This window comes from Vulpes lagopus, chromosome 15 (assembly GCF_018345385.1).
Source record: "Vulpes lagopus strain Blue_001 chromosome 15, ASM1834538v1, whole genome shotgun sequence".
In the NCBI taxonomy this organism is placed as follows: Eukaryota; Metazoa; Chordata; class Mammalia; order Carnivora; family Canidae; genus Vulpes; species Vulpes lagopus.
The window spans coordinates 29659243-29673514 of NC_054838.1; the positions used below are offsets into that span (position 1 = coordinate 29659243).

At 49.0% G+C, this 14272-nt stretch overlaps 1 protein-coding gene across 2 annotated transcripts in view; it reads right to left on the reverse strand.

Annotated features, from left to right (window-relative positions):
- The window catches only part of TENM4 (teneurin transmembrane protein 4), a 731611-nt gene that overhangs the window by 227189 nt on the left and 490150 nt on the right, over positions 1-14272 (reverse strand). For both annotated transcript variants that reach the window (XM_041730444.1, XM_041730443.1), the window contains one exon: positions 3195-3450. In XM_041730444.1, coding sequence (XP_041586378.1) covers positions 3195-3450 — 256 coding nt within the window. The remainder of the gene's footprint in view (positions 1-3194; positions 3451-14272) is intronic.

Genomic DNA, 14272 nt, shown 5'->3' on the forward strand with positions numbered 1-14272 from the left:
AGGCCAAACCTTGAAGAGATCAGTGGCTTCTGTCTCAGTGCCATGGAGCCTCCAGCCACTGAGTATGAAGTCCACTCCCTGCTGGGAAGACTGGGCAGAGAGGCCCTGAGACCACTGTAGAGGGTGGGGATCCACCAAGCCCAGATACCGAGCCATCATCTCCAAGGAGCTGGCACATGAGTCAAGCCACCCTGGCTCCTTCAAATTGTCCCACTAATAGCTAACACCACCGACTGACCCCAGCTGATGCTACGTGGAGACCAGCCCCTCGGCTGTGAGGTGAAATCAACTGGTGGTTTTTTAAGCCAAGTCTGACAGGCATTTTCTATGCAGCAACAGACACTCAGAATAGGAAGTTACTAATATTTTCTCCCTTTTAGAGATGAAGAAATTTAAGGTCTAGGCCCATAGCTAGTGAGCAATGTGGTGGGGGTGTGAGCACAGGATGCATCTGACCCTAAAACCTGTGAACAACTAGATTCAGCAAAAGGACCATCACGCTTGTTCTCAAAACATCAGGGCCAAAATACCTTCTCCGAAGTTGAGAGAAGGTACAACCTACTATATTTCCCCTCGACTCCTCCGGTGAGTAGGAGCTCAATTAGTATTTTTTCATGACTTTTTTCTTCACATGGTTGATATGGGAAGCTGATATGTATGAAAAAAAATGGGAAATCATTTTTAAATTGTAAGTAGATCTTTTAATGCCTGTGCTTTATGTTTTTTATATGATATTTCATTCACTTCCACCCAGTCTGAGAGGCATGAATTCTTATCCCACTCTACACAGGGAATTCAAGGTTTTAGCTGTCAATGAACTTGCTGGGCCAGTAGGTGCTGAAGCCAAAACAGGAATTTAGGTCCCCCGACTCCAGAGTCTATGGTCTTCCTCACCTTGACCCACTGGTCAAAATTACCTGTGATTCTATCTGCCAGGTGTGACACTGATCTCTTGTAAACCTTGTTGGTTTTGTGCCATCAACTGGTAAGGGTCAGTATTAAGGTCCAGAATTCATTGTACCAGGCACCTCCCCCAGTTTTAAACCATCCTTAGATGCACAGAACTCTGGGGTCACAGAGGAGGCCTACCTCAAACATTTCATCTGGATCTTTAAGAATAAGTAGGACTTTGCAAGACCAAGACGTGAGAAGGAGGGCAGCTCTAGCAGAGAGCTGTATGATACAGTTGTACGAGAGCTTTCATGCCTCTGTAAAAAGGCAAAGAAGCATGAAAGGGACAGGCATCTAGAAGTCTGATAAATACACATATACACATACTTCTATACACATACACATATTAGGTATGTATATAGATCTGTATGGACTTATAGAAAATATTATAGATGAGCATACACATGCCACCATGTTAACAACGGTTACCATTTGGTGGTAGACATTAAGTAATTTTCTTTTCTTTTTTTCCTAAGTGTTTTATAGCACATTTATTACTTGAGTGATAAAGTCTAAGGACTAAGAAAACAAAGTTCCATGTGGTCCGTGGTCTGTGCAATGGATGTGGGAGACAGAAAGGCAGGTGTTGGCTGGCTGATGAGGCAAGAGAGGTCAGCTAGGACCACCTCTGCATCTCCTACAAGCCATCGGGAAAATGCCCCTGCTGCTCGGCCTCCTATCTTCCTTCCCCTTGAAAAACCCAGAGAACCATCTACGTTGAGTCTAAGTGAGAAAAATGAACATCCAAGACAGGGAGTGGCTACTATGTTCCATGCAGAGAGTCAGAACCATCAATTATTTGCTGGCTTCTCTCAGCCATGTGCTGAGAGACACACTTATGTGTGTTTCCATAAGTGGAAATAATGGAGATCTGATTAAGCTACCCTGGATGGGATGGCACACAATTATGCCACTCTCTCACTCTGAGAGCAAAGGAGGCACAGAGGACAGCTCACACCTGACTTTAAAGGATGGCAACAGAGACAATATTAATTAAGAGACTAGGAGTGGCACAAGCTGGACCATATTTCTGAAAAATTTGCTTTTGGAAAAATGATTCTACAGGAGGAAAATGGCCAAAAAAAGATGTTGATTTTCTTTCCCTGGATCCCTCACGCTCTATGTGCAAAGATCATAGTGACGTGCCAAAGAGAGTCAGGTAGGTCCATTTTCCGTGTAGATTCATTTCTACACCTCTTTAAATGTTGGATGACTTTTGCCCTCTTCACAGATAAAGAACAGGAGTTTGAGAACATAAAATCTAGGTTTCCCCACTACTTTTGAGTGACATGGTGGAAGATGAGGAAGTTCTAACTGTGCCAGCCACATTTAGAGAATGTAGGGAAAGGCTATTGTCCCCCAAAGTCAACAGTGCTTCTCAGTGGTAGGATCATGCACGAACCTAGTTTTTGTGACTGAAGTCCCTGAAGTGCAGGAAGCACTGTGTGAGGCTGGAAGAAGGCAGAGGTGGGAAGGACCAGCCAGGAGAGACCTGGAGAAGGTGCTGTGGTGTAGGGAAACAGCACCGCGCCCGAGTCTCAGCAACCTGAGTTCACATCTTAGCAACCCGACCACCGCCCATGTGACCTGAGCTAGTCACTGACCCTCTCTGATGCTCAGACTCTGAAACTCCCAAATAGAATCACAAATCACAATACCTTCTTCATAAAGCTGTGAAAATTACATCGTATCTCAAGTATGAAAGCTCTTGCAAACAAAAGTTAGTTGATGTACCCAGGTTAGGGATTGTGGGATTTGGGGTGTAAAGGGGTAAGTCTGTAGGAGGTGAGGGGAAGGGAGAGGGAGCATTCCTTGAGCACCCACCACAGGCCAGGCGGCCCCAGGCCAGGCACAGGGTGACCAAACCACAGCTGGGAAAGGGCCCACTGACCAAGGGCCTGCTCTCTGCCGCCTTTACACACTCAGCCTCATGTACTTTTATATGAGCCCCTCCACGGCGCGGCATCCCCCCGGCACAGACCAGGAGAGGGGACAGAGGGGGCACAGAGGGCTCATACCTTTGTCTGCGGCAGGCCGGCCCCCGCCTCCAGGCTGTTTGATTCGCAGGCGCCCGCTCCCCGCCGCACCCCTCCCGCCGCCCTCTCCCCTTCTCCCCTGCAGCCCGGGTCCGCCTCTCCCAGCCGCGCCCTGACCCCAGCCTCCCGGGCGGGGAGTGGGGACCCCCGGAAGGGCCCCGGCCGCCCCGGGCTGCGCCCCCCGGCACCCCCGCCCCAGCCCCGCACCTGGTCTCCAGGGGGATGTTGCTGTTGAGCAGCCAGTTGTCCTGGGCGTGGGCCGGCTCCTGGGCGCCGCCGGCGGGGGGCTCCCCCGAGAGCGAGTGGTCCGTGGGCGCCGGGCTGGGGTTGCTCCTCGGGGTGAAGTTGCCGCGGTTCAGGGAGTTGATGGAGGCCGCGTGGTGCTGGTTGGGGGTGTGGGCGTGCGGGAGCGGCGGCGGCGGCGTCCGGAGCCGCGGGTGGTTCTGCAGGGCGCCCGGGTGATCTAGGTACAGACACGCGCGGTCAGCGGGCGCGGGCGCGGGCGGCGGCACCGGCAGGCGGCGGGCAGGGGCACGGGCAAGGGCACGGGCAAGGTCGCGGGCACGGGCAAGGTCACGGGCACGGGCAAGGTCGCGGGCACGGGCAAGGTCGTGGCTGCGGGCACGGTCATGATCAAGGTCACGGTCACGATCAAGGTCACGGCCATGGGCAAGGTCACGGCCGCGGGCACGGGCACGGTCATGATCAAGGTCACGGTCACGATCAAGGTCACGGGCAAGGTCGCGGCCATGGACAAGGTCACAGCTGAGGGCATGGGCAAGGTCGCGGCCGCGGGCACGGTCATGATCAAGGTCACAGTCACGATCAAGGTCACGACCACGGTCGGGGCGGGCGTGGGCATAGGCACGGCCACAGTCAAGGTCACGGCTGCGGTCACAGGCACGGTAACGATCAAGGTCACGGCTCGGTCACAGCCGCAGTCATGGGCACAGTCATAGGCACGTAGGCACGGTCAAGGTCATGGCCATGACCGCAGGCATGGTCACGGCGGTGGGCCCGGCCACGGCAACGGGCACGGTCAAGGTCACAGGCACAGCGGAGCCCCAGGGTCAAGTGGGCACCTCCTGGCGGCAACGGGCACCATACATCATGCCTGTCCCTGTGGCCGGGAGGTGGGTACTGACTGAGGTCCTACTATTTTCGGGGCTAGGGACACATCAACCAACAAAACAGACAAAATCCCTGTCCCTGTGGAACTTAAATTCCAAAAAAGAGAGACACAATAAAAAGGATAAAAAACAAACAAAAAAATACAACCCACAACCACCCTCTGACGTCATCCACTTCACACTGCTTATCTGATACTTTTTGGGAAGGTTTTTCAAAGTCTGGTCCGAGACCAGCAGCTTCAACATCACCTACGAATTTGTTAGAGGCTCAAGTTCTCCGGCCCTGCCCCAGACTTATTGAACCATGAACACTTGGGTGGGCCCCAGCCATCTGATTTCACAAACTCCAGGTGATTCCAATGGATGCTAAAAGTAGAAAACGCTAACTATATATAATGGTATCTAGTAAATGAAACAAGGTAAGTAAAAACTAAAGTTTACAGAGGTGGTGATAATCTGAGAACACATAAAGCAGGGAAGGGGCCTATGGCCTGGGTATGTAGGGGCAATGGTGAAATTTTAGGTTCAGTGGTCAGTGTTGGCCTGGGGAGGAGAAGGGAGTGAATTCTGAGTAAAGGGAGTGAGCCCAATTAAAAACCACCTGGGGGTTATTAAAAACTATCATTGACATTTACTTCTTTATTTTTATTTATTTTTTTAATTGGAGTTCAATTTGCCAACATATAGCATATCAGCCAGTGCTCATCCCATTACTGAGCACTCAGTATGTGTCAGACATGATTCTGAGTCCTCTACATGTTTAAATTCAGCTGATCCTCATGACCCATTGCACAGCAGGTACTGTTTTCATCCCCACTTTGCAGACAAGGGAATTAGGATAAGTCTTTTATTTACTCTCTTCCACCACCTGGAACAATAGGTATTATTATCACCAGATTTATAGATGTAAAATAGATTTCAAGATAAAGCCCCCACAGGGTCCAGCAGAATTTGACCTACACACTCTTTCCAGCCCTACCTGTCATCATTTCCCCCTTCTATCCTCCACACCTGTCCCCCCAGGGGCCAAGAGTTCTGCTGCAGCGACATAGTGGCTGAAACTTCATTTCCAATGAGGACAGTGCCCAGGAATGTGAGCAGTACCTTCTGAAGATGTGCCATGCTGTGCCAGCAGAACGTCCCTTCATGGGAGGGGAGAGAAGAGAGCACGGGAGCCAAACAGGCTGAAAGCAGGCAGCCTTGGACCGGGGGAAGGTGAGAATAGCAGGGTCATTTGTTTTGTCCGCTGTCCTCAGGCAGCACTTTAATGGAGACATTTGGAGCCTGGGATGGAAGCCAGCAGCAGAAGCAGCCTCTTGGGTTGGCTGAGTGTCTCTCCTATCCTTGGCCTTTTAGGCTGCTGGCTGTAGGCCAGGGTACCGAAGCAGTGAGAGGGACTGGACCACTACTGTCCAGTGCTTAACAGGAGGCCAGCAGAGAAGGGTGACCTAGCCCTGCTCCATGCCCCCCACCAAGAGTCAACCTCCTTTTTTATTTTTTTTTTAAGATTTTATTTAGTTATTCATGAGAGATACACAGATAGAGGCAGACGCAGGCAGAGGGAGAAGCAGGCTTCCTATGGGGAGCCTGATGTGGGACTCGATCCCAGGACCCCAGGATCACAACCCGAGCCAAAGGCAGATGCTCAACTGCTGAGCCACCCAGGTGCCCCAGCATCAACCTCCTTATGGCTTGTTCACCCAACTGATAACAATAGCTGCCGCCAGGAGCACCTACTATGTGTACTTTTACAGCTTTAACTGTTCTAATGCTCTCAATAACCCCCAGAGGGCAGTATTATCATCAGTTCCACTTTATAGATAAGCTGACTTTTACAGAACTAGGAAATAGTCCTTATTAATCCAAAGCCTGAATTCTGTCTACCAAACCATGATCCCCAAAACACAGACACCAGCTCAACTGTCTCAGTCCATGGCCAAAGGCAGGAAAACCCCCCTCAGTAGAGACAGCAGGCATCTGAGTTCTGGGTCAGGACAAGCTGGCCTGCAAGCCTACAAACAGACCTCTGCTTTGTGACTAAGTGGGGATGCCACGGTCTGGCTTGGTAAGTCTTTAGAACCACTGCTGAGAGTCCTGAAATAATGAGATTTTAAAGTATAAGACCACTGGCCATAGATCTAAAAAACTAACTTATTTTTTAAAAGAATTTATTTATTCATGAGAGACACAGAAAGAGGCAGAGACACAGGCAGAGGGAGAAGCAGGCTCTCTGCAGGGAGCCCGATGCAGGACTTGATCTTGGGACTCCAGGATCATGACAGGAGCCAAAGGCAGATGTTCATCCATTGAACTACCCAGGTATCCCTAAAAAAGTAACTTCTAAAAGGAAATTCTCCTGTGAAGATAAAGAATGTCCTGGTCCAAATCCTCTCTTATTTTTTGAAGCTCAGCTTAATCACCACCTTCTCCAGAAAGCCTTCCTTGATCTACCATGCCCAAAGTTCTTTTTTTCCTCCAGGGAATGCTAATAGAAGCTGACCTGAACCACTCACCTTTTCCTTTTCTCTTACAGCTAGCCTACTTAAGTCCCCATCCTGCCTATTCTGATAGGTATAAAAACCCATATTCCTTCTGTGCTAGTGATCACAGTCCTACAACTGACCAGGTGCTCACTTTAGGTGTATTGAGTATCTGGCTCTTGTGAGTGGTTTGGGCAGTGTATCCAAGAGAATAATCCTAGTATAAAGGACATTTGTGTACCAAAAAATCATATCAGATCACCCTGGGCTCTCTAGACCATGGATCTGTGCAGCCCTTTACTGACTTATGTGGTTGCTTTGGCTGGGCCCTTTGTTCCCCTTCCCTTATCCCTTCCATTCTGAGAACATTAGGAAAGGGGGCTTTGACGTTTCTTGGGTTCCCATGGGAAAAACTCTGTGTTTTGGGACTCGTGACTCCCCAAAAGAGACATGACCTTCCTAAGGAGCCATTATCTCTTCTGGTCTGAATGGAATCTCCTTTCTGCTCCTAAGGCCAGGAGGGAGGATAGAGGGCACAGGAATAATGGGTCCTTCTTTCTGTCCTTTCCTCTCTCCAATATATACTCCCCATCTAGAGAGGGAAACTCAGAACTAGTTCACTCATTCAGCATTTCTTGAGTGCCTGTTCTGTGCCAGGTCTGGCAAGCCAGGCATTGGGAATGCAGTAGTGAATGACATAGAGATGGCCCAAGGGAGGCCCAACTCTCTGCTGGTTTCTACAGACTGGCTGGATGGCCTCCAGTAACTTACTTTAGTTCCCTGGTCCTTGGGCTGTGAAAGGGTGTACACATTCCTACATCACCACTTTCTGGAGGATGAAAAGTGATGGCCCTTGCTCAAGTGCCAAGTACTTGGGCTTCCACTGCTCCCTGAGGGAAGGGACCACGTGCTATTCATCTCCATATCCCTTGTCAATATTGACAGAATATGAGTAGAGAAGAGCAAATTAGCTGGGTGGACTTCTTGCTTGCACAAGCAATGGCTTCTCTCCTGCTACCTGGGAGTATGCATTGGTACATTTGCAAAGCTGTGCTGTAAATTCCAATTTGCACCCTCTTTTCACAGATAGAGTCTCCAAGTATATCTCTGAATCAAGCCCAGATATGAGTCATTTTTACTGTTATACTGCACACCTCTGTTAGTAAAGACCACTTGCTTATCTGAGTTTTGCAAGCCTGGTTTTTCAGGGACTATTTTTGCTTCCTACAAGTTCTCAGATATATTTGCAGTTGCTGGTTCCCTCCAACACCTCAAACATTTTTTTTTTCATTTTATATGCACAAAAATCCTGAGCACTGAAGCCTCCAGGAGCATCTCCCTGAACTGAGATCATCACGAGGCTTCTTCAGATTGCTCTTCCAAGCATTAGGTAATAGAAAGAGTCAGGCTTTGATGTCAGACAGCCCTGGGTTTGTTTTGGCTTTGTCACTTATAAGCTGTGTCACCTTGATCAAGTTACTTAACTTCTCTGGAGCTTCGGTTTTCTTACCACTAACTAGATCTAGATGCTACCTACATTATGGGTTTGTTATAAGAAGTAATGAGATGATGTATGTAAGGTGCTTATTAGCACAGTGTCTGTAGTACAGTAATGCTAAACATCAGCAACTATTAATTCCACGGTTATGATAAACACATGCTGAATGAATAAACTGTAAAGTGCTGAATCATCCTCATGATAATCACTGTACAACATTTACAACAGGGGTTCCAAGGCAAAAATCCTTGAAAGAAAAAGAGCAAGAAAATATCTAACAGAAATGTGGTGTTCTTTTATTGCAGCCGGATCCTATTCTGGACCTCCCACTGGCTTCTAGGAGTCCTGGTCTCAGGAGGGTGCCTGTACTTCAATGTACAGATCACAAGTGATGGGAATGGCTGCAGCCCAACTCTCAGGACAAAATCAGAGGCATGGGGGCTCCATGTCTTCAAAGCACCCGTTTCTACACTAGATAAGCATGTCAGAGCAAACCAAGGTGCTGCTCTGTTCTGGGGTCAGGTGCATGCTAAGGAGAAGGCCCTTGCTGTTGTTCGATCTATCAACAACACTAAATAGCCCTCTGCTATGTGCAGAGACTGGATGATGTTTAAGATGAGGATGAGCCGCAGCCTTGGCCAACAGAGGCACGCTGCCCAAAGGGGTAAGGGCAGAGCTCAGGAGTCTTCCAGACCCAGGCTCCACCCTGGCTCTGGCTCTGACAGGCTAACATAATTTAGGGCAAGTCACTTAACTTCTCTGAGTGAAGTTAAAACGAATATATAATAGTAACAGTAATAAAAGGAAGAGGGAGACGAGGAAGAAGGGCTATTGTAGACTGGAAAGATGGCAATCCAGAGCTGAAACCAATACAGTCCCAGCCTTGGAGCTGCTCGCAGTCTACGAAAAAAACAGACACTCAGATGCTACACAAAATCACAATGATGATGAAGCTGCAATAGTTAACATTTACTGAGTACTTGCTATGTGACCAGGTCTAAGTGCTGGAATCATTTAATCCTTATGGTGCCCCTACCATGAAGGTACTAATATCACTCCCCATTCTGTAGAGGAGGGAACGCAGGTACCAGCATGGTAAGCACTTTGCCTAAGATTACAAAACCACTGAGTGATGGAGCTGGGATTTGAACCTGGACAGTCTGGCTCTGCGGGCCATGCTGTTAAACACCCTGCTGTGGGGATCCCTGGGTGGCTCAGTGGTTTAGCGCCTGCCTTTGGCCCAGGGTGTGATCCTGGAGTCCCAGGATCATGTCCCACCTCAGGCTCCCTGGATGGAGCCTGCTTCTCCCTCTGCCTCTCTCTCTCTCTCTCTCTCTCTCATGAATAAATAAATAAAATCTTTAAAAAAAAATAAACACCCTGCTGTATATATATTAAGTACGTCAGCTCAGGTAGTGCTTATGTCACTGCCTGTCACACAGAAAGCCCTCCACAAGCAGTGGCTCCCGGAAATCTTGTTAGCTTTCCCCACGGCCCCACTGGAGCTCCGTGGAGCACTGAGGCAGCTGCCAGACCAACTGCTGGGGCTGGGGGAGGCTTCAGGAGAAATGACATCTGACCTGTGTCTAGTGGGCACAGGTGAGGGGTTTGGAAGCCTGAGAGGGAGCCAGTGAGGCTCACTGGGGCACTTGGATGAGTAGTGTGATGGCTGGGAGGGGCAGCGGCTAACCTCGGGGAGGAGATGCTGAAGGCAGGTCCAGGGTGGTTCTTGCCTGCAGGTGCTGCGCTATAGAACTTGGCCTTAATGGGGAAGGGGAGAGGGTCCCCAGTGGGCTTGAAGTGTGACGTGATCACTAATGTTTGAGGAAGATTTCTGGTGGCCGGCTGGAGGGTGAGCCAGGCGGGGACAGACCACAAGCAGGGCCCAGGCTGACTGCAGGATGCCTGGCTGCTAGAGAGGCTCCAGCCGAGTGGGTCATTATTCTTTCATAAGAGCACACTCATGAGAAAAAGACATGAACTTTCAGGGCTTTGGCTCCGGCAAAGAATTTTAATGTGTCAGCAGCCCTGCAGTGTAAGGCCAGCAGTGGCTCCGTGAGAGGGTGCCAGGCTAGGTGCCCACACTCAGCTCTGCGAAACTGCCAACAGGCGCCCTGCGGTCTCCCTTGCTCCAGAGTTGACGGTGACCTGGCGTGCACTGCAGTCGTTCATAGGGCCCTAAAGATTGTCAGATATGAAAGATGATGGTATTTAATTACCATAAAACACAAAAACTCCAGCTGCCTGCGAATGCCAACAGGAAGAGTTATTTGGCTCCCATTAAAATGCCATCGAGCACTGCTAACTCGGGACGGTGATGTAGCAGTGCTGAGAGCTCAGCTAATGAACCTTGGCCTACACGACCAATTTAGAGAGGCCAGAAAGCTCTTTGTCACCACAGTCGGCAGCCGGGATCTGATGGTCTGACTTCCAGCCTCAGTTCTGCCTCTTTTAAGCTGTATAATCTCAAATTATTTAGCCTGCATTCTAGCTTCTCCACTTGTCAAATGTATATGAGGCACCTTGCAAACTGTAGAGTCCTATGTAAGAGGGACAACTATCATCATTATTATTATTATTATTTAAATATTTTATTTATTAGAAAGAGAATGCATGAATGCAGAGGTAGAGGGAGAGGAAGAAGGAGAAGCAGACTCCTCGCTGAGCAGGGAGCCCAATGTGGAACTGATCCCAGGACCCTGGGATCATGACCTGAGCTGAAATAGATGCTTAACCGACTGAGCCACCCGGGTGCCCTCACCGTTATTATTATTATTAGCTTAGCACAGAATGAATACAGACTGTGAAGTCCAAAATGGAACCACTGGTCTGAGCAGGAGGCTAGAGGCTGACCTTTTTGTTCCCTCCCTGAACAAATAAATGCTTTTGGTTCACTTTCACTGCTGTGCTGTTCTTTCTGTGTCATCGCCAATGTGCAGCATTTCAAAAAGCTACTTGGCCTGAAACCCCACAGTGACTCGTGGTGGGGAGGGCCCAGGGAAGCTGATACTTCGGGCAGGAGCTTTTTGAAGGCTCCCCTTCCAGTTTTCTCGATGAGGGGTAGAAAAGGGCACCCCAAGGTCATAAGGTGGCTGTTTCTGCTCCTCATTCATTCAGGCAGGACAGAGTGTTGGGTGACCACAGACTACTAAAGCGCTTTGTATTGAGATGTAGTGATGAGGGGACAGCGTAGAACATCTGATGCACAGGCCTCGCTGTGTGGAGCGGTGGTTTTCCAATGGGAGTGTCTGGAAGGGCTGGAAGGGAGTATTTTCTGGTTGTTACAACAACTGGAAAGCACAGCTGGCACTTGGTAGGAGGGGCCAGGAAAGCCCGCGGATACAGGGCAGGTGACCCAGTGTTCCTTGGGGGCATACAGGCCAGTCAGCACTTAGAGCAGTCCTCGTTTGTGAGAATGGGTAAACAGCCGCCCTAAGATTTTATTGTTTGCCTGCTGTGCTTCCATGCCATCTGAGCTCACTCTCTGCCCTTCTCCGGGGCAGGCAGCTGACTGCTAAGGCTTCTATCACCTGGGCCCCCGTGCCCCCTGGCTTCCACAAAGGTGTGGCTGAGTGTTAGTGCAGCGGGACACTGAAATATAGGAGGAGAAGGATGGGGGGGTGATGCCCTCTCACCATCCTCTGCAGGGCAGCACCTTATCCTTCATGACTGTAGCAGTCTGGAGGAAGAGTGGCCTGGGAAAGCTTCTAGGAAGAACAAGGACCTGCACTGAGCACAGAAGGAGAGACAAGGTGGAGGTATGTCCTGTAAACGGGAAGGATAAAGGGGAAGGAAAGGGCATTCTAGGCAGGGAGGCTGGCAGGAGCAAGGGCCCACAGGCTGAGAGATACAGCTCCTTAAGGTGGCAAGGATGGTGTGGGGATGAAGGGGGTGCAGAGGGAGAGGCTAGAGCCCACCTGTGAGAGCTGGGGGGTATCCCTGAGTGTATGGGGCCAGATAGGCAGCTTTAAGGATGCTTTAGGATCCCAACTTCTAGCCTTTTAAAGCCAAATGTTAGAGTAGTCACAGGAGTGAACCAGAATCCCCAGGCTTCATTAAAATGCATATGGGATTCCTCATCTGGCAATGAAAGCTCTCCTAGGGTGCAAGTGGGGGTGAGGGGCATCCTGCTGCCTTCGTCCACACAGTTGAACAGAGTGTCAGAGTATCTGTCAGACAGAGGTATAATCAACATTGTTTTATGTCCTAGGATCATGGCAATTTACAGACAAACTAAGTCCACAGCATCCAGCCCTATCTTTCTTTTATTTTCTCTTTTCTTTCTTTTCTTTTCTTTTCTTTTCTTTTCTTTTCTTTTCCTTTTCTTTTCTTTCTTTTCTTTTCTTTTCTTTTCTTTTTTCTTTTCTTTTCTTTCCTTTTTTTCTTTTTTTCTTTTTTCTTCTTTCTTTCTTTCTTTCTTTCTTTCTTTCTTTCTTTCTTTCTTTCTTTCTTTCCTTCCTTCCTTCCTTCCTTCCTTCCTTCCTTCCTTCCTTCCTTCCTTCCTTCCTTCCTTCTTTCTTTTTCTTCAAGATTTCACTTATTTGACAGAGAGAACAAGTGCACAAGCAGGGGGAGTGACAGGCAGAAGGAGATGGAGAAGCAGACTCCTCACTGAGCACGGAGCCCGATGCAGGGCTTGATCCCAGGACCCCGGGATCATGAGCTGAAGGCAGATGCTTCACTGACTGAGCCACCCAGGTGCCCCAGGACCTGTCTTTCTAAGTGTGTATATGAGCACCTTGGCTGGGCCACTGCTGAACCTGGAAGAACTATCTGCTAACCTACATTGGCCCAAACTTCATTCTTGTGCTTCTCCTTATCAGCCCCTAATTATCATGTGACCTTGGGCAAGGCACTTAACCTGGCTGAGTTCCAGTTTCCCCAACTGATAAACTGGAGGGGGCAGTGGTTGTGAGTCGCCTCCATTTCTAAAATCAAGACTGTATCATTCTTGGCAGATGATCCTGGGATATTTGTTAATGAGCAGCTACTTATAAAAGACATGCACAACAAGTTGTATGTTGGATTGTGCTGTGTTATTAGTCACCAACAAAGGCAGAAAGATGGAAGAAAGAGGAACACAGTGCTTCCTTCTTCCTGTCCTCTCTTCTTGCTTCCATTCCTTTTGCAAAGGTCACTCTCCACAGGCTTTGTGCTTGATACCAGGGACACAGAGGGATCAAAGTCCCTGCCTCTAAAATTGGAAAAGGCCACCTGCAGCCACAGGGCAGACTTTTCTGGGCACATGGCTTTCCTCCAAATTAAAGCTGTGTCCACCTCAGGCAGAACTTGTCCTGGGAAAGCTTTCTGGTTGTCATGTAGGTTTTTCTACCTTCCACTGTCACCTTCTTACCCTTTTCAAAAATGACCCTTAACCTGTGAGGTTAAGTCCCAAATCAGCAAGAAACCATATTTGATAGGTAAGTTAGGAGTGTGTACATGAATGTAGGGGTGGAGCTTAGTTCAGTGGGAGTCTGCAGTGTGTTGGACCAGTTAAGAAGCTCATGGAAATGGAGTAAGGTGCATTCGTACAAGTAAAGTGATGGTCATGCTCTGCTGATGTGCTGGAGTGGGTCCAGAGGAGGGATGGCTGGATTGGGGGTCATCCCAGTATTACAGAGTCTGATCCTCCCCTGAGTGTCTGGAGGTAATGTTTTCCCTGGCTTCCTTGGATGGTAAAGAGTTTAGAAACTGTGTTCCTCCAGGTGTAGACAAAGGACCAATGCTGTTAGCCTGAAAAGATGTATGAAGGGAAAAGGTTTAAGAAAGAGCATATGTCTAGGAGTCTTGGTGAAACACGTTAAGTGTCTGATGATTAGCTGTCCAAGTTCTGTCACTTAAACCACACAGTCTATAGCTAGGAAATCACACACACACATGATCACATGGTGCTGTAGAGAGTTCTAGATTAAAGAACCACCCCCAGGGCAGCCCGGTGGCTCAGCGGTTTAGCGCCGCCTTCAGCCTGGGGTGTGATCCTGGAGACTCAGGATCGAGTCCCATGTCGGGCTCTCTGCACAGAGCCTGCTTCTCCCTCTGCCTGTGTCTCTGCCTCTCTCTGTGTGTGTCTCTCATGAATAAATAAATAAAATATTTAAAAAAAAGAACCACCCCTAGCTTTGCCATGAACTCATTCCATGACTTTGGGAGCATCCCTTCTTCTCTCTGGGGCTCAGT